Below are 21,934 nucleotides of genomic sequence, written 5' to 3'. Positions count from 1 at the left end.
GCTCCTGGATTTTATCTAAAATGGGTACAGTGAATCTTTATGCACAATTATTCTGTTATACAGACATTCAAACACGGTATAGTAAAAATGGTGCTGGCCACTCCCACTAAGGCCTATAGGTGCACCCTGTGGACTTATCCCGTGATTCTGCACACATGTGTATCATGCACTGATATCCACTGTAACCACACAAATTAAATCTTTAAAGAGCCAATTGCTCTATTTGTCTGCAAATGATTACAGTGAATATTTAAACAGAATTTCCATCACTAATATCTTTATACTGTGGTCTGTAAACTGCCCCCTGGGGTCTTGTCCCGTGATTATGCACACATATATCTCCTGCACTTATATCCACTGTAACCACACAAATTAAACATTTGGAGAGCTGATTGCTCTTTTTATCCACAAATGATTACAGTAAATCTTTCAACAAGGTCTAAGTCACTGATATCTTTCAATCCACATATTGTTACAATACCTAATGGTTATACATGTATATATCTGTTACTCTGGAATCAGCAGTATCCACACAGAATGAGCATATATGGAGCTAATTGCTCACAAACACTATCAAATGACCAAGAAATGAATAATGCTCCCAACTTTTTAGAATAAGAAGCCAATAAAAGCTATGTTTTAATGAATTAATCATATCAAATTATTGAACAAAGAGTGCGCCCAAAAAGGCACATTTGTCCTTTTCTGTATGCTTCTTGCATACAACCTCCCCTCTCTGTCATGTGAGTCAGTCATGTGAGTCAGAGGCTCCACCCAGCGTTATAGCTCCAGACACACTTTGAGTGACAGATGTAGCCAAATATATAAGAGATTAGAAGAGGATATCTGATATTACAGGGGTACATTGATAATAAAGAGAGAACATAGGTTATTAGAGGGGTACATGATAATAGGGGAGGATATACAATATTAACAGGACACATGTTATTAAGGGAAGGAATATATTATTTGGGGAATACATGATATTAGGGGTATATAACGTGAAGGTACATACATGTCAGTGAGAGGGATACATGGTATAGGGGGTATATGACATGTTTTTGCCCCTGTAGTGATCGCTGGTCGCAGTAACATGCTCCTGCGACCAGCTGATTACCACTGTCAGGCTCCCCCCGGCAGTTTTTTTTTCATCAGCGATGGTCGCTGATGAAAAGGAGAAACTGAGCAATATATCTCCCCCGTGTGTACGGGGCTTAAGAAATATTTTGTCAGAAAGAGTGAACTAGAGTAAGGGCCTCAGTTCCTGCTGGAGCCTGCTGAAAAATAGCCCTGGGTACAGGGGTATATGACATGTGAGGTATATGACATGTGAGGATAGATACATACATGGCAGGGAGGGATACATGGTACAGGGGTATATGACATGTGAGGATACATACATGGCAGGGAGGGGATACATGGTACAGGGGGTATATGACATGTGAGGATACATACATGGCAGGGAGGGGATACATGGTACAGGGGGTATATGACATGTGAGGATACATACATGGCAGGGAGGGGATACATGGTACAGGGGGTATATATGACATGTGAGGATACATACATGGCAGGGAGGGGATACATGGTACAGGGGGTATATGACATGTGAGGATACATACATGGCAGGGAGGGGATACATGGTACAGGGGGTATATGACATGTGAGGATACATACATAGCAGGGAGGGGATACATGGTACCGGGGTATATGACATGTGAGGATACATACATGGCAGGGATAGGGATACATGGTACAGGGGGTATATGACATGTGAGGATACATACATGGCAGGGAGGGGATACATGGTACAGGGGGTATATGACATGTGAGGATACATACATGGCAGGGAGGGGATACATGGTACCGGGGTATATGACATGTGAGGATACATACATGGCAGGGAGGGGATACATGGTACAGGGAGTATATATGACATGTGAGGATACATACATGGCAGGGAGGGGATACATGGTACAGGGGGTATATATGACATGTGAGGATACATACATGGCAGGGAGGGGGTACATGGTACAGGGGGTGTATGACATGTGAGGATACATACATGGCAGGGAGAGGGATACATGGTACAGGGGGTATAGGACATGTGAGGATACATACATGGCAGGGAGGGGATACATGGTACAGGGGTATATGACATGTGAGGATAGATAGATACATACATGGCAGGGAGAGGGATACATGGTACAGGGGGTGTATGACATGTGAGGATAGATACATGGCAGGGAGGGGATACATGGTACAGGGGGTATATATGACATGTGAGGATACATACATGGCAGGGAGGGGGTACATGGTACAGGGGGTGTATGACATGTGAGGATACATACATGGCAGGGAGAGGGATACATGGTACAGGGGGTATATGACATGTGAAGATACATACATGTCAGGGAGGGGATACATGGTACAGGGGGTATATATGACATGTGAGGATACATACATGTCAGGGAGGGGGATACATGGTACAGGGGTATATGACATGTGAGGATACATACATGTCAGGGAGGGGATACATGGTACAGGGGGTATATATGACATGTGAGGATACATACATGGCAGGGAGGGGATACATGGTACAGGGGGTATATGACATGTGAGGATACATACATACATGGCAGGGAGGGGAGACATGGTACAGGGGTGTATGACATGTGAGGATACATACATGGCAGGGAGGGGATACATGGTACAGGGGGTATATGACATGTGAGGATACATACATACATGGCAGGGAGGGGATACATGGTACCGGAGTATATGACATGTGAGGATACATACATGGCAGGGAGGGGATACATGGTACAGGGGGTATATGACATGTGAGGATACATACATGGCAGGGAGGGGATACATGGTACAGGGGGTATATGACATGTGAGGATACATACATGGCAGGGAGGGGATACATGGTACCGGGGTATATGACATGTGAGGATACATACATGGCAGGGAGGGGATACATGGTACCGGGGTATATGACATGTGAGGATACATACATGGCAGGGAGGGGATACATGGTACCGGGGTATATGACATGTGAGGATACATACATGGCAGGGAGGGGATACATGGTACAGGGGGTATATGACATGTGAGGATACATACATGTCAGGGAGGGGATACATGGTACAGGGGGTATATGACATGTGAGGATACATACATGTCAGGGAGGGGATACATGGTACAGGGGGTATATATGACATGTGAGGATACATACATGGCAGGGAGGGGATACATGGTACCGGGGGTATATGACATGTGAGGATACATACATGGCAGGGAGGGGATACATGGTACAGGGGGTATATGACATGTGAGGATACATACATGGCAGGTAGGGGATACATGGTACCGGGGTATATGACATGTGAGGATACATACATGGCAGGGAGAGGGATACATGGTACAGGGGGTATATGACATGTGAGGATACATACATGTCAGGGAGGGGATACATGGTACAGGGGGTATATATGACATGTGAGGATACATACATGTCAGGGAGGGGGATACATGGTACAGGGGTATATGACATGTGAGGATACATACATGTCAGGGAGGGGATACATGGTACAGGGGGTATATATGACATGTGAGGATACATACATGGCAGGGAGGGGATACATGGTACAGGGGGTATATGACATGTGAGGATACATACATACATGGCAGGGAGGGGAGACATGGTACAGGGGTGTATGACATGTGAGGATACATACATGGCAGGGAGGGGATACATGGTACAGGGGGTATATGACATGTGAGGATACATACATACATGGCAGGGAGGGGAGACATGGTACAGGGGTGTATGACATGTGAGGATACATACATGGCAGGGAGGGGGATACATGGTACAGGGGGTATATGACATGTGAGGATACATACATGGCAGGGAGAGGGATACATGGTACAGGGGGTATATATGACATGTGAGGATACATACATAGCAGGGAGGGGATACATGGTACAGGGGGTATATGACATGTGAGGATACATACATGGCAGGGAGGGGATACATGGTACAGGGGGTATAGGACATGTGAGGATACATACATGGCAGGGAGGGGATACATGGTACAGGGGTATATGACATGTGAGGATACATACATGGCAGGGAGAGGGATACATGGTACAGGGGGTATATGACATGTGAGGATACATACATGGCAGGGAGAAGGATACATGGTACAGGGGGTATATATGACATGTGAGGATACATACATGGCAGGGAGAGGGATACATGGTACAGGGGGTATATGACATGTGAGGATACATACATGGCAGGGAGGGGATACATGGTACAGGGGTATATGACATGTGAGGATACATACATGTCAGGGAGGGGATACATGGTACAGGGGGTATATATGACATGTGAGGATACATACATGGCAGGGAGGGGATACATGGTACAGGGGTATATGACATGTGAGGATACATACATGGCAGGGAGAGGGATACATGGTACAGGGGGTATATGACATGTGAGGATACATACATGGCAGGGAGAAGGATACATGGTACAGGGGGTATATATGACATGTGAGGATACATACATGGCAGGGTGAGGGATACATGGTACAGGGGGTATATGACATGTGAGGATACATACATGGCAGGGAGGGGATACATGGTACAGGGGTATATGACATGTGAGGATACATACATGTCAGGGAGGGGATACATGGTACAGGGGGTATATATGACATGTGAGGATACATACATGGCAGGGAGGGGATACATGGTACAGGGGGTATATGACATGTGAGGATACATACATGTCAGGGAGGGGATACATGGTACAGGGGTATATGACATGTGAGGATACATACATGGCAGGGAGGGGATACATGGTACAGGGGTATATGACATGTGAGGATACATACATGTCAGGGAGGGGATACATGGTACAGGGGTATATGACATGTGAGGATAGATAGATATATACATGGCAGGGAGGGGATACATGGTACAGGGGGTATATGACATGTGAGGATACATACATGGCAGGGAGAGGGATACATGGTACAGGGGGTATATATGACATGTGAGGATACATACATGTCAGGGAGGGGATACATGGTACAGGGGGTATATATGACATGTGAGGATACATACATGGCAGGGAGGGGATACATGGTACAGGGGGGTATATGACATGTGAGGATACATACATGGCAGGGAGGGGGTACATGGTACAGGGGGTGTATGACATGTGAGGATACATACATGGCAGGGAGGGATACATGGTACAGGGGGTATATATGACATGTGAGGATACATACATGGCAGGGAGGGGGTACATGGTACAGGGGGTGTATGACATGTGAGGATACATACATGGCAGGGAGGGATACATGGTACAGGGGTATATGACATGTGAGGATACATACATGGCAGGGAGGGATACATGGTACAGGGGGTATATATGACATGTGAGGATACATACATGGCAGGGAGGGGATACATGGTACAGGGGGTATATGACATGTGAGGATACATACATGGCAGGGAGGGGATACATGGTACAGGGGTATATGACATGTGAGGATACATACATGTCAGGGAGGGGATACATGGTACAGGGGGTATATATGACATGTGAGGATACATACATGGCAGGGAGGGGATACATGGTACAGGGGGTATATGACATGTGAGGATACATACATGGCAGGGAGGGATACATGGTACAGGGGTATATGACATGGGAGGATACATACATGGTACAGGGGGTATATGACATGTGAGGATAGATACATACATGAGTGAGGGGATACATGGTACAGGGGGTATATGACATGTGAGGATACATACATGGCAGGAGAGGGGATACATGGTACAGGGGGTATATGACATGTGAGGATACATACATGTCAGGGAGAGGGATACATGGTACAGGGGTATATAGACATGTGAGGATACATACATGTCAGGGAGGGGATACATGGTACAGGGGGTATATATGACATGTGAGGATACATACATGTCAGGGAGGGGATACATGGTACAGGGGTATATGACATGTGAGGATACATACATGTCAGGGAGGGATACATGGTACAGGGGGTATATATGACATGTGAGGATACATACATGGCAGGGAGGGGATACATGGTACAGGGGGTATATGACATGTGAGGATACATACATACATGGCAGGGAGGGGAGACATGGTACAGGGGTGTATGACATGTGAGGATACATACATGGCAGGGAGGGGATACATGGTACAGGGGGTATATGACATGTGAGGATACATACATACATGGCAGGAGGGGATACATGGTACCGGAGTATATGACATGTGAGGATACATACATGGCAGGGAGGGGATACATGGTACAGGGGGTATATGACATGTGAGGATACATACATGGCAGGGAGGGGATACATGGTACAGGGGTATATGACATGTGAGGATACATACATGGCAGGGAGGGGATACATGGTACCGGGGTATATGACATGTGAGGATACATACATGGCAGGGAGGGGATACTGGTACCGGGGTATATGACATGTGAGGATACATACATGGCAGGGAGGGGATACATGGTACCGGGGTATATGACATGTGAGGATACATACATGGCAGGGAGGGGATACATGGTACAGGGGGTATATGACATGTGAGGATACATACATGTCAGGGAGGGGATACATGGTACAGGGGGTATATGACATGTGAGGGATACATACATGTCAGGGAGGGGATACATGGTACAGGGGGTATATGACATGTGAGGATACATACATGTCAGGGAGGGGATACATGGTACAGGGGGTATATATGACATGTGAGGATACATACATGGCAGGGAGGGGATACATGGTACCGGGGGTATATGACATGTGAGGATACATACATGGCAGGGAGGGGATACATGGTACAGGGGTATATGACATGTGAGGATACATACATGGCAGGTAGGGGATACATGGTACCGGGGTATATGACATGTGAGGATACATACATGGCAGGGAGAGGGATACATGGTACAGGGGGTATATGACATGTGAGGATACATACATGTCAGGGAGGGGATACATGGTACAGGGGGTATATATGACATGTGAGGATACATACATGTCAGGGAGGGGGAGTATATGACATGTGAGGATACATACATGTCAGGGAGGGGATACATGGTACAGGGGGTATATATGACATGTGAGGATACATACATGGCAGGGAGGGGATACATGGTACAGGGGGTATATGACATGTGAGGATACATACATACATGGCAGGGAGGGGAGACATGGTACAGGGGTGTATGACATGTGAGGATACATACATGGCAGGGAGGGGATACATGGTACAGGGGGTATATGACATGTGAGGATACATACATACATGGCAGGGAGGGGAGACATGGTACAGGGGTGTATGACATGTGAGGATACATACATGGCAGGGAGGGGGATACATGGTACAGGGGGTATATGACATGTGAGGATACATACATGGCAGGGAGAGGGATACATGGTACAGGGGGTATATATGACATGTGAGGATACATACATAGCAGGGAGGGGATACATGGTACAGGGGGTATATGACATGTGAGGATACATACATGGCAGGGAGGGGATACATGGTACAGGGGGTATAGGACATGTGAGGATACATACATGGCAGGGAGGGGATACATGGTACAGGGGTATATGACATGTGAGGATACATACATGGCAGGGAGAGGGATACATGGTACAGGGGGTATATGACATGTGAGGATACATACATGGCAGGGAGAAGGATACATGGTACAGGGGGTATATATGACATGTGAGGATACATACATGGCAGGGAGAGGGATACATGGTACAGGGGGTATATGACATGTGAGGATACATACATGGCAGGGAGGGGATACATGGTACAGGGGTATATGACATGTGAGGATACATACATGTCAGGGAGGGGATACATGGTACAGGGGGTATATATGACATGTGAGGATACATACATGGCAGGGAGGGGATACATGGTACAGGGGTATATGACATGTGAGGATACATACATGGCAGGGAGAGGGATACATGGTACAGGGGGTATATGACATGTGAGGATACATACATGGCAGGGAGAAGGATACATGGTACAGGGGGTATATATGACATGTGAGGATACATACATGGCAGGGTGAGGGATACATGGTACAGGGGGTATATGACATGTGAGGATACATACATGGCAGGGAGGGGATACATGGTACAGGGGTATATGACATGTGAGGATACATACATGTCAGGGAGGGGATACATGGTACAGGGGGTATATATGACATGTGAGGATACATACATGGCAGGGAGGGGATACATGGTACAGGGGGTATATGACATGTGAGGATACATACATGTCAGGGAGGGGATACATGGTACAGGGGTATATGACATGTGAGGATACATACATGGCAGGGAGGGGATACATGGTACAGGGGTATATGACATGTGAGGATACATACATGTCAGGGAGGGGATACATGGTACAGGGGTATATGACATGTGAGGATAGATAGATATATACATGGCAGGGAGGGGATACATGGTACAGGGGGTATATGACATGTGAGGATACATACATGGCAGGGAGAGGGATACATGGTACAGGGGGTATATATGACATGTGAGGATACATACATGTCAGGGAGGGGATACATGGTACAGGGGGTATATATGACATGTGAGGATACATACATGGCAGGGAGGGGATACATGGTACAGGGGGGTATATGACATGTGAGGATACATACATGGCAGGGAGGGGGTACATGGTACAGGGGGTGTATGACATGTGAGGATACATACATGGCAGGGAGGGATACATGGTACAGGGGGTATATATGACATGTGAGGATACATACATGGCAGGGAGGGGGTACATGGTACAGGGGGTGTATGACATGTGAGGATACATACATGGCAGGGAGGGATACATGGTACAGGGGTATATGACATGTGAGGATACATACATGGCAGGGAGGGATACATGGTACAGGGGGTATATATGACATGTGAGGATACATACATGGCAGGGAGGGGATACATGGTACAGGGGGTATATGACATGTGAGGATACATACATGGCAGGGAGGGGATACATGGTACAGGGGTATATGACATGTGAGGATACATACATGTCAGGGAGGGGATACATGGTACAGGGGGTATATATGACATGTGAGGATACATACATGGCAGGGAGGGGATACATGGTACAGGGGGTATATGACATGTGAGGATACATACATGGCAGGGAGGGATACATGGTACAGGGGTATATGACATGGGAGGATACATACATGGTACAGGGGGTATATGACATGTGAGGATAGATACATACATGAGTGAGGGATACATGGTACAGGGGGTATATGACATGTGAGGATACATACATGGCAGGGAGAGGGATACATGGTACAGGGGGTATATATGACATGTGAGGATACATACATGGCAGGGAGGGGATACATGGTACAGGGGGTATATATGACATGTGAGGATACATACATGGCAGGGAGGGGATACATGGTACAGGGGGTATATGACATGTGAGGATACATACATGGCAGGGAGGGGATACATGGTACAGGGGGTATATGACATGTGAGGATACATACATGGCAGGGAGGGGATACATAGTACAGGGGGTATATGACATGTGAGGATACATACATGGCAGGGAGGGGATACATGGTACCGGGGTATATGACATGTGAGGATACATACATGTCATGGAGAGGGATACATGGTACAGGGGTATATGACATGTGAGGATACATACATGTCATGGAGAGGGATACATGGTACAGGGGGTATATGACATGAGAGGGATACATGGTACAGGGGTATATGACATGTGAGGATACATACATGGCAGGGAGGGATACATACATGGTACCGGGGTATATAACATGTGAGGATACATACATGGCAGGGAGGGGATACATGGTACAGGGGGTATATGACATGCAAGGATACATACATGGCAGGGAGGGGATACATGGTACAGGGGGTATATATGACATGTGAGGATACATACATGGCAGGGAGGGGATACATGGTACAGGGGGTATATGACATGTGAGGATACATACATGGCATGGAGAGGGATACATGGTACCGGGGTATATGACATGTGAGGATACATACATGGCAGGGAGGGGATACATGGTACCGGGGTATATGACATGTGAGGATACATACATGTCATGGAGAGGGATACATGGTACAGGGGGTATATATGACGTGAGGATACATACATGGCAGGGAGGGGATACATGGTACAGGGGGTATATGACATGTGAGGATACATACATGGCAGGGAGGGGATACATGGTACCGGGGGTATATGACATGTGAGGATGGATACATGGTACAGGGGTATATGACATATGAGGATACATACATGTCAGGGAGGGGATACATGGTACAGGGGGTATATATGACATGTGAGGATACATACATGGCAGGGAGAGGGATACATGGTACAGGGGGTATATGACATGTGAGGATGGATACATGGTACAGGGGTATATGACATATGAGGATACATACATGTCAGGGAGGGGATACATGGTACAGGGGGTATATATGACATGTGAGGATACATACATGGCAGGGAGGGGACGGCTCTCACCGCTATGGCACCGGAACACGGGACTGCTGCTGTCTGCGCTTGTCGGCGTCGCTATGTAGTATGTGTCATCTCAATCAAGTTGCGCAAGCCAGGCCAGGAAGGGTGTGGATCAATGTTACCATGGTAACGCGGTAACGGGCTGGGTGGGGCCGTAAGCCTTGGGGCACTGGGTGGGGCGAGGCGTGCGGAAACTGTCTCCATGGTAACGGCTGAGAGCGGAAGACGGTTTCTGCTTCCGGGTGAGAGCTGTCCGGGCTGCTGCACGTTTTTTGGCCCTGATAAAAGGTAATGATGCGCTGTGTCTGTGCCGGGGAAGGGGTACTACAGGTCACAGCATATGGCTGTTATTCAGCTTCTTATTCCAAGTTTGTTTCAGTTAGAAAATAACATGAGGTGGGATCGCTGAGTTCCCCTGCTCGAACCGAATCTCTGCCCTTACACCAATGTAAATGGCATTTTGCCTTCACCAAGAGGTGTGTGGGCACGAGGAGTGGGCACAGGTGCCAGGCTTGGTCGTTATGGGGCTATCTATTCCATCCTATGTATCCCTCCTATTATCCCTATAGATTTTAAGCTTGTGAGCAGGGCCCTCCTACCTCCATGTCGGTTTGTATCTACCCAGTTTAATAACTGTTGTTTCGGTACTTGTTTAGTTTCACAGCTGCACTTCCCAGCAGATGGCATGCGATATTTGCATGCGATTTGATCTGCGATGCGACTTAGCACACCCCCACTATCCACGTCAGCCCGAAGCATGGCGAGCGTAGCGGTATGTGTCCTTCCGACCTGTTCATACCCCCACTATCCACGTCGGCATGGAGTTGATTTTATAAGGTGTATCGAGCCACCGAGCCCGAAGCGTGGCGAGCGGCCGCGGAAAATGAGCCCGAAGCGTGGCGATGCAGAATAGACCTAAAGTAATCCGTGTTCCCTCGCACCCCGCGCTCGGGCTTGTTTTACGTGTCCGCTCGCCACGCTTTGGGTTTAGTGGCTCTCTGCGCTCGTCACACTTTATAAAGCCCACTCCACTCTGACATGGATAGTGGGGTATGAACAGGTCGTGAGGACGCGTACCGCGTCTGATCGCCACGCTTCGGGCTGATGTGGATAGTGGGGATGTGCTAAATAGGATCTAACCGTATGCAAATCGCATCCGATATTTGCATACGACAATCTGCTGAGAAGTGCTGCTTACACTGGGGTAGAAGGCGGGGTCCCGGAGAACGCCACAACAGGTATATATATGTGTGTGTGTGTATATATATATATATATATATATATATATATATATATATATATATATATATATATATATATAATGTCCAATACCGGCACTCAGGTCTTAAGGTGCGTACACACGGGTGCAATTATGTATGAAATCGCTGGCAAAATGGTCGCTCAGCGACCATATTGCCAGTGATTTCATGTGCAGCCGGCGATAGATGGCTGGGAGCGCGCTCCCGCGGCCAGCCCTTCGCAGGAGCATGCTCCTGCGACCAGCGGCTTCCCCCAGCGATCGCCGGGCAGGAGGTCAGTGCCGGAGAAATCAGCGCTGTTCTCCCATGTCCTGCGACGCTGCTCCCTCCCTCCTCCCGTCACCTGCTGCTGCGCTCCGCCCTGTAGCAGTGTCTCCTTTTCATCGCTGATGAAAAGGAGACACTAGCAATATGATTGCTGGGGATATATTGCTAGCAATATATCCCCAGCAATCATATAGACCCGTGTGTACACAGCATTAGAGACAGTAAGCCAGGGAATCCTTGCTCCGGTGCCCTCAGACTAGAGGGAATGAATCCTCTGAATATGTGCAGGGTAGAAATAAGCGGCACTCGGAGACTGACGTGCTGGTGAAGAAGTGGTGCACATAAAATATAGGTGCGCTAACACCATGCATAAATAATTAAGATTAGAATTTAACTTGCATTTACAAGTTTTTTTATAGTCTTTTGGACTATAGATCTCTGCATTTAGAATGCTTTCCCCCCTTCAAATCTGTCCCAGGTCTTTCCAGGCACCAGCAGCAATCTTGAAATACAGACTGGGTCGCTTCATAGTGCAGCATTTTCATTCAGAAACTTGGCAGAAACCCCTTTTAATAAGGCTCCTACCCACCTATTTATCAGCGTGTGCTACAGTTCCACATGGCTTTTCTAGAAATAAGCCAGCTGGTGCTGTGATACCGTCTCTGCGGGTGTGTGGAGCCTCTCTCTGCATTATCAGAGGATTGTGGGGTACTAGTGTTGGTGTTTTATCTGTTAAGGCAAAGGCTGCTAATTTTATGAATGAATATATTGCACTGTCACTGTCTCCCCCTCTACCTTATATAATACCACTCTGCAGCATTGTGCTGCCAGTATTGTAGTTAATCTGTTAGAGGCTCAGCCCCCCCCCCCCCCCCCCCCCTGTTGTCTGTACATGTATGTGGCTCAATCTGACACTGGACGATTCCCGCGGCCACAGGAGAACGATATTTAGTTTACACACGTGTCGATATCATACATGTAATGACATCCCTTGCCTCCACCCCCCCGCTCCGTACATGCCGTAACGGGGGGGGCGAGTGATATCATAACATGTATGATATTGGCCTGTGTGTACACTAGATATCATTCTCCTGTGGCCGCGGGAATCATCTTGGTGTACCCAGCATTAGTCACATGTGCTCTGGATTTCCGCAGCTCATTGCTCCTCTAGTGAAGATTTCTATTTCTGTGCGGAAGGACTAATACATCAAAAGAACCTAACAAGGGCCAGTACATAACCCTTTACACTGGACCTCCTGTAATCCGATTCTTCTGAATGTAATTAATCAACCTGGTTAGTGTTCATTCTAGCACCTGCTATCTTTGAAAACCCCTGCAGTTCCTGTTCCCTGCCTGGGGTGTCGCTGTCTGCTGTGGTGTTTCTAGCACAGGTCTGGTTTGCATACAAGTGCTGATATACAGACCACACTGTGCTAGAAGCACTACAGCAGACACTGACACCCCAGGCAGGGAAGAGGAACTGCATGGGTTTTCAAAGATAGCGGCTGCTAGAATGAACACTACTAGTAATGAATGAAAATTCTAACATGCCATATCAATATTCTACTCTTTTTTTTTTTTTAGTCAGAGGTATAATGGGGAAGGAAATATATAGGCTTTATTTATTTACAGTGTCTTATATAGCGCAGCAGATTCCGTTGCGCTTTACATTTGTAGACAGTGATAGAACAAACTGAGTAACAACAGACAGACTTGGAGGTAGGAGGGCCCTTACAACATATAGGGACATAGGAGGATATATATATATATATATTAGTATCCGTGAGTCCTCAAAACTCTGCCATCTTCTGGCAGAGAGTGAAACTACATCCCCTTCACACGTGCACAAACGGAATCGGTACATCTGTCAGAATGAACTTCGGTCTACAGTCATTAGGTCGACCCCACTAGGTCGACTGGCAGGAAGGTCGACATGGGCCAAGGTCGACATGACTTAAGGTCGAATTTGCATAAAGGTCGACATGAGGAAGGTCGACTGGTCATAAGGTCGACATGGGTTTTTCACTGGTTTTTTTATCCGAATGTCGACACAGTCGACATGGACACAGTTGGCAATGAGAATCAGACCCTCGCAATGCTTCGGGCACGGTGCCTCGCTGCGCTCGGCACACTATTTTATTCTCCCACCACGCCCTAGTGGATGGTAGGGCATGAAATACCGCCTGTCGGCACATGGCTCAAAAAACAGTGAAAAACCCATGTCGACCTTATGACCAGTCGACCTTCCTCATGTCGACCTTTATGCAAATACGACCTTAAGTCATGTCGACCTTCCTGCCAGTCGACCTAGTGGGGTCGACCTAATGACTGTAGACCTAAGTTCATTCTAATAGATGACCGCTTCCCGCACAAACACAGAAGGTAGCATACTAGCTTTTGCTTCTAGCAGGCTTACAAGTAATACATAAGTGCCTCAGAGGGTTATGAGTGTGGTACTTAAATATGATAGGCTTGCCTGAAGAGATGAGTTTTCAGGGAACACTTGAGTTTGGAGGCTGGTAGAGAGTCTTATGCCCCTTTCAGACCGCACTTAAAAACCGGTATTTTGCCTATTTTTTATCTAACTGTTAGATCATTTGTAGCTGGAGATGTCAGCTGTCTCCAGGTATCTGCACAGACACAGATGTCCTAACCCCACCGTAGGGGGACACAAAACCAAAAAAAAACCTTTGAATAGGGAGTGACTACCCCTATAACCAAGCAGCTGCTCTGGGGAAAACAACCCATATTTGGCCGCCGTACAAAATTCTCTAGCAGAATACACCACTTTCCTACTGTCCTATGAGCTGTGAGTTGCGGTAATGTCGGCAGTTAGGGTCTTGGAATCGGAATCCTGATCGATGGGATCCCAACTGTCGGCATACTAACCACAGCCCAAATTCCAGTTCCAGTAGCATGACTAAAATCCAGTGCAGTCCCCAGGTCTCAGTCCAGCATCTGTGACATCACACACACAGGATGTGGCAGCGATATGGCGAGCGCTCCCAAGCTGTACCTTCGTCTCCCGTTGTACCGGTGCCAGTATAAAGGGGCAAATGTATGAAACCTGGTGCAGTAATAAAGTTGAAGGTGATAATGCAGTAGTCAATCAGCTCCCAACTGTCATGTTACAGGCTGGGTTTGAAAAAATGACAGGAGCTGTTTGGCTGCTGCGATATCACTTTCCACTTTATCACCTCACCAGGCTTAATACACCTGCCCCTAATGCACGGTCACGGTCTGAGAATAACCATACAACGGCATTTTGTTTTTATAGTTAATAAATTAATATTAAGATTAGTAATCCCTGAGACTGAAGGGACCATTAAGGCCTTTTACACATTACATTAATAAAATACTTATTTATGTTCTGGGTGGGTTCAAAACAAGTGATGTGATTGGACTATGGGGTAACCTATCACAGCCCGGAGATATGTAACTGGTGTTGGAGTGACATCTAGCAGTGTCCATTGTGTTCATAATATAAACTCATGTTATTGTTGTTCTATCTGATCTGTATAGATGGCGGCACAACTACAGGAAAAGCTGCAGGCGGAGGTCACCAAATACCAGCAGGTACAGAAAGGTGAGATCCCGGTGTCCTGTCATACATACTGTATATCTATTAATGTGTGTGGCAGATATTCTCTGAAAAACACGGTGTAATAAAACTGTTAGCCACATACATTCCTGCGCCGTAGGAATCAGCGCCGGGTACACCGATACATCGCAAGTCAGTGGCGGGAGTGTACCCACAACGTGACGGCGGATCCGCTGACCTATCTGTGTCTCCCGTTTACCCAGCCTAAATTGTGTTTGTGCCACACATGAGCCCTGTTTGTATTCATTGGACGACTAGGGCAGTGTTTGAATAACTTGGGTTCTGATTCAGACCTGTTTACAGCCTAGAGAACAGGTAAAGGGGTACGCCTCACCCCTGAGCGTGAATCCCCTCTGTAACATGTACAATAACACATCCCCTCACTTGGCTGCAAGGAGAAATCAATCGTTTGTCTCTGACCATCAAATGATTTCTCCAGCCCGCTGTCCCCCCCCCAAATTCGGGGAAGGTGCAGGTGACATGTGACGTCACCTGCCCACCCTAAGCAGGCATCACTGCGCAGGGGAAAATACATAATACGCTGGGCATTCCACTGCTCCAGGCTGTTGCCCCACCCCCTTCCCTCCCACTAGGGCGTGATGGCTTGGCGAGGTCTCGCTGCCTAGTCTCCTGTCAGCTCTGTTTACCTATGAAACTCTTTCTTGCCACAGATATCAGCAACAGTATGTCGGCCCGGCAGAAGCTGGAGGCTCAGCTCACAGAGAACAACATTGTGAAAGAGGTAAGCCTGCGGTTTTGCCCACAAGATTTAACTGCATCAATATTAATAACAATATTCCTGTGTGTTGGTTTTGGGTTGGGGCATTGATTCTCCTCGTACGTGCATCTCCTCAGGTGACTCTAGAATATGTTGGTGCCATATTCGATAACATTTCCCAGGCACTGATAATATGTAATATAAGTAAGAATTGGACCTATTGTCCTGGGCCTGTATAATGCTCAGCAGAAGACCACTGTGATGGCTGGAACGTGGCAGGACTCTGCGATTGGTCAGTGTCATGTGACTTGGTATTACGCTCAGTATGAATCACGCACGTTGGATCTGATGTTTTGCTTTATGTGCGTCTGTTTCCTCATATAATGTGTCCAGACGTGGTCAAAGCCAATTGGATGGCGTTAATGAAATGCAATTTAAATTGAATTGGTACAATTGAAAAGCGGAGGAAATTAGCTGCGCAGGATATATGAATATATAATGTGAACTCAGATTAGTTTCCCACTAAGATATCCTGACCCATAGGTGGGGGTTGTAGTCACAGCTTGAGGGGCCGGCACAGGTACAGGAGAGAGGCGGAGCTTCCTGGTGGTGAGCTGAGCAGTGATTGGGCAACTTCATCCGCAATTCAATCCATCGCCTCTTCTAGTGCTGGCTCCCCTATTCATGACGTTCACCTCTGTAGCATCTAATTCCATTGAGCCATTATAAGCCGACTGTGCGTCTGCTGCGATCACACCGCAGGTGCGCCAATTTACCATTGCTGTCGTGCTTCTAGTGAGGATGTCATCGCAGAGCGATTCACAGTAAGGGACTGTTTGGGGCGGGGGTTAACGGGCTGTGGCACCAACAACACAGGCGTGTCATGGTCGTTCTTGGACCATGTATCTGCCTTCAGTTGCGATCATGTACGTAGGCCTACCCTAACAGTCCATGTTCCTTGTTATTATATATAGGCGGCGTATGAGCAGTTGCGACTGAGTCTGTGATGGTTCCAGTGGGCATCTATCATCTTATGGGCAACTTCACTTGCAATGATTAGCAATTCCGAGGCCTAAAATAGACTCCCCTATTTTTACAAGTTCTATGTCCCAAACTGTAGACTAGCAATCCCAGAGCAGGTGAATGGGTGTTTGTCACCTCTAGCAGGCAGCTCTAGTGTTAGAAACTGACTTTCTCCTAGACCTAAAATGACATCTCCAGCTACAAATGATCTAACGAACAGTTAGAGAAGGTGGGGTGGGGTCAGGACATCGGTGTCGGTGCAGATACGTGGAGACAGCTGACATCTCCAGCTACAAATGATCTCACAGTTGGAGAAGGTGGGGTTGGGGTTAGGACATCTGTGTCGGTGCAGATACGTGGAGACAGCTGACATCTCCAGCTACAAATGATCTCACAGTTGGAGAAGGTGGGGTGGGGTGGTGTTAGGACATCTGTGTCGTTGCAGATACCTGGAGACATCCCCGGTCTTTTCGGGAAGCAATTGATTCCCAACAAAACAGCAAGAACCTTTGATTAGGGCAGGGATGGGGAACCTTCGGCCCTCCAGCTGTTGTTGAACTACACATCCCAGCATGCCCTGCAACAGTTGTAGCATGGCCGCATAGCAAAACTGTAACCAGGCGTCCTGGGATGTGTAGTTCTACAACAGCTGGAGGGCCGAAGTTTCCCCATCCCTGGATTAGGGAGACCGGCTGATAGGTGGACATGTTGTGAACATGTGGAAGAACTGCCACTCACCCACCTGGCTCTTCTGCTGGGGTTGTATTGAGGAACGCCCCAGATGCAGAAGTGCACGTGTCAAGAGCCGATGCGATCACTTTAATGTTTGGAACAGGGCCGCGCTACTGCACGTGTGAGCGGTTCTTGGGAATAAGTAGTTTCCTAAAGGAATGCTGCTATCCAGGTCACATTTGGTACAAAAGGTGCCTGTAGCCCAACTGGTTTCCAGACGCACTCTTCCTCAGGCGCTGTGGTTCTCTCCTGATGTCATGCTTGGATTGTCCCCAAAGCCAAGGTCCCTATAATCCCCTTGTACAGCTGGCACACAGTTCTCTTTGTTTAGATTGTTTGTTTCTTTGATCTATTGTGCGACTTCCTGTCTTTATCTTGGCGCACAGTCTGCATTCACTAATAGACAGTACACTGATTGTGTGACACATAATTACCACTCGGCGGATGCAGGCGCCTCTCCAGTTATACCCTATTTCCATGTCTCCGTTTCCACATGAGAAAATATTAACCAAAACAGGAAACGTCCCTTTTTTAGTGATATGTGAAGTGTGAAGGTAAAAGCCATTGTTGCACGGTGTCACTCTCTGACCTTCCTCGGCAGCTCTGCAGAGAATTAGAGAAGGAGGTTTTTTTTGGTGGTGACCGGTCGCACAGAAATTATCCACAGATATTTCAAGATGGCCCCCTAATAGGCATTAATGATTGATCAAACATATATTGATTAGGGGTGTGCTACCACTGGACATGGCAAAGTTGCAAAAAAAGGGGGGGAAAGGAAGAATGTCTCGGTGTGGTGCACCTACAGAGTTTGGATAAAATATAACTTTTAATAATGGATTTCTAAAAGCTGCGAAATATACAACACAAATACATAAATGACACGGACCGTGAATTTAAAAATAATCCTCACACCGTGAGGCTCCCAGGATCTGTGTCCCTTCTTTTAATCTTAGTTTTGTTCAGTAGTGGTGCTTAAGGACATGTGTAACAATGTTGCGTGATTTCACCGCACAGTAACAGTTATAACACAAATGTTGCAACAGTATCCCACTGCCCAATAGTAAAGGAGAATCCTCCTATCAATTAAGTAAAGGCAGTTAATGGGTTAAAGATGTTATATGGACAGTCTGACAAAAATAAGTCAGTTGTCCCGGTGCCAGGCGACTCCCGTTAGTGTGGACAGTAGGGTGACCGTCTACAGTGGGCACAGCAGCGGCACGTAATTGCCCCGTCCTCCCTGTGGCGTCTACAGGAACAGCCAGTGGGGTAGGAACGGTAGTCAGCAGCAGCCGCGGCTTGCTGAATTGGAGTGACAGCGGTAAAGTACAGCCGCTTCACTCCTGAGACGCCGTCTGCCTGCAAGTGAACACCGCGCGGTGTTCAGTATTTGGACACTGCGTCTCAGGCTTAGAGGCGGGTGGGAGAGCCGGCAGCGGGGACTTTACTTTACCGCTGTCACTCCCAATTCAGCAAGCCGCGGCTGCTGCTGACTACCGTTCCTACCCCACTGGCTGTTCCTGTAGACGCCACAGGGAGGACGGGGCAATTACGTGCCACTGCTGTGCCCACTGTAGACGGTCACCCTACTGTCCACACTAACGGGAGTCGCCTGGCACCGGGACAACTGACTTATTTTTGTCAGACTGTCCATATAACATCTTTAACCCATTAACTGCCTTTACTTAATTGATTGGAGCAATGACTATCCAGCACTTATAAATCCTGTATGTTAGCCATAAGGCAGCATAAAATGTATTAATAAACCATCCTATTACTATATTATATAGGTTGAATAACTTAGTGTAAGGATGACCATCAACCATCAATGATTCAAAAATATCGATTGTCTATGACCAATGAATAGATTTGCCATCGATGGGGGAGGACTTGGAGGTTTCCCACCATCGATGCTGCACAAGCAACTATTTTTTTTTTCCCTCATGTTTCAAAGTGCTGGGACCATCGACACCATGGATTAACACCATCAAATTTAGCTATCGGTGGTACCATCGATGGCTACCCCTAGCCTGGGGTATGTGCATAGCCAGTGTTCAGTCTCATTTCCTAGTGGGTAAATGGAGCGGTTTTGTTTGTTCCCGGCAGGAGCTGGCGCTGCTGGATGACAGTAACACCGTCTATAAGCTGATTGGACCGGTGCTGGTGAAACAAGACCTAGGAGAAGCAAAATCCACGGTGGACAAGAGACTGCTGTATATAAATGGAGAGATGTGAGTAGCGGCCCTGTATTATTGTCTGTTGGGGGGGATCCTGTCTATCTTGTGGGTCCAGTTATTTGCGGACTTTAACCATTATTTAATTAAATATCTAAATGATTTCTCCATGGTTATCTTTTTAAGAAAGATCTGTTACACAGGGGATATCTAGAAACAGTGAGGCTTATTTACTAAGATGGGAGTTCTATGGAAGATGGTACCAACTAGGGAAGCCAATCCCGGGATTCAGAATTGAAAAACTGTCAATCCTGGGATTCCCGGTATTGGCCTACTGATATGCCCAATGATTAATAAATTACCTCTAAGCATAGAGGAAATTTACGGCGGCATGCAGCGTTTGAGGCGAGGTGACTCGGCGGGCCGGGGAGGAGGCGGGTAACACTGTGTCCGGGCAGACGCGTCGGTATGGGAATCAGCGTGATCTCTCACATCACGCTGCGCGGCCACACAACCTTGTTGCCAGGCAGCGCAGCCTGATGTTAGAGGTCACGCTGCGCAACCACACAGTGTTCAAACACTGCAGAGTCTGCCCGGACATCAAGTTAACTGCCTCCTCCCCGGCCCGCTCAGCGCTACACATGAGAAGGGGATGAAATGCGCATTTCAATCGCGTAATCCCGGGATTGGAGCCTCCAATCCCAGGATTCAAATCCCGGCCAAAAATGCTCTAAATCCCAGGATCGCGCCATCCCTAGTACCAACCCACCAGATTAGCAACCGCTTCTTATTTATTTAGCACGGGCATGTCCAAACTGTGGCCCCTCCAGCTGCTGTCAAACTACACATCCCAGCATGCCAAATAGCAAAACTGTGGCAAGGCATGATGGGAGTTGTACTACATCACAACAGCTTCTATAAGCACCTTCTATAAGATAATATATAGGATCTTCTTGAAGATGCTAAATAAAAAAGTAGATTCTGATTGGTCGCCAGGGGCAGCATCCCATCTTCCATAGCACTCCCCTCTCAGGACATAAACCTCAGTATGTTTCCGAGTCTTCCACAGGCACTTTCAGACAATTTGGGTTACAGAAATGGTTTGAATGGAATGTGTTTTCTGCAAGACCCCCATTGGGGGTCATCATCCATTACTTGATGCTGAACCTTCTCTGGTTTGTGTTTGGCCTTAGTAAGCGGTACGAGACTCTGCTGAAGGACATGGAGCAGCTTTCCGAGCAGCAGCGCACTTCCCTTACCAAGCTCCAGCAGGACTACCAGCGGGTGCAGGGCAAGGGGCCGGTGAAGGCCTAAGAAGGGGAACCCTGCATTCTACTATTTATGTACTCATGGGGGAGGACACTACCCCGGTGTGAACCAAACATTTCCAGACCACCTATTGGGCTCCTAGAGCTATAGGATATCCAGCTCTACCGGTGTCCTCACTCTGGATGATTGTGTCATACATGTATGTTATTAAACATGCTAATCGCA

General features: G+C 47.4%; 2 protein-coding genes across 7 annotated transcripts in view; one reads left to right on the top strand and one right to left on the bottom strand.

The window, feature by feature from the left end:
- Nucleotides 1-10,862, bottom strand: part of B3GALT4 (beta-1,3-galactosyltransferase 4) — a 22,094-nt gene extending 11,232 nt beyond the window's left edge. For 3 of the 6 annotated variants that reach the window (XM_083160223.1, XM_083160225.1, XM_083160221.1), the window contains exon 1: nucleotides 10,648-10,862. The gene's annotated coding sequence lies outside the window, so the exon portion shown is untranslated. The remainder of the gene's footprint in view (nucleotides 1-10,647) is intronic. The other 3 variants (XM_083160224.1, XM_083160226.1, XM_083160222.1) reach the window with 1 other exon arrangement.
- Nucleotides 10,804-21,934, top strand: PFDN6 (prefoldin subunit 6). The gene is made up of 5 exons (XM_083160227.1): nucleotides 10,804-10,957; nucleotides 15,718-15,781; nucleotides 16,468-16,538; nucleotides 20,373-20,497; nucleotides 21,634-21,934. Exons 2-5 carry the CDS (start codon nucleotides 15,718-15,720, stop codon nucleotides 21,752-21,754), a joined length of 381 nt encoding a protein of 126 aa, XP_083016353.1. The 5' UTR covers nucleotides 10,804-10,957; the 3' UTR covers nucleotides 21,755-21,934.

This window comes from Crinia signifera, chromosome 9 (genome assembly GCF_055691185.1).
Source record: "Crinia signifera chromosome 9, ASM5569118v1, whole genome shotgun sequence".
NCBI lineage: Eukaryota > Metazoa > Chordata > Amphibia > Anura > Myobatrachidae > Crinia > Crinia signifera.
Note: the sequence above shows the minus strand (reverse complement) of the source record. Positions and strands in the feature narration are given on the sequence as shown.

Coding starts and splice junctions, on each gene's coding strand:
- PFDN6 (XM_083160227.1), top strand. CDS start 15,718: ATGGCGGCACAACTACAGGAAAAGCTGCAGGCGGAGGTCACCAAATAC. Junction 15,782..16,467: donor ATACCAGCAGGTACAGAAAG/GTGAGATCCCGG, acceptor TTCTTGCCACAG/ATATCAGCAACAGTATGTCG. Junction 16,539..20,372: donor AGAACAACATTGTGAAAGAG/GTAAGCCTGCGG, acceptor TGTTCCCGGCAG/GAGCTGGCGCTGCTGGATGA.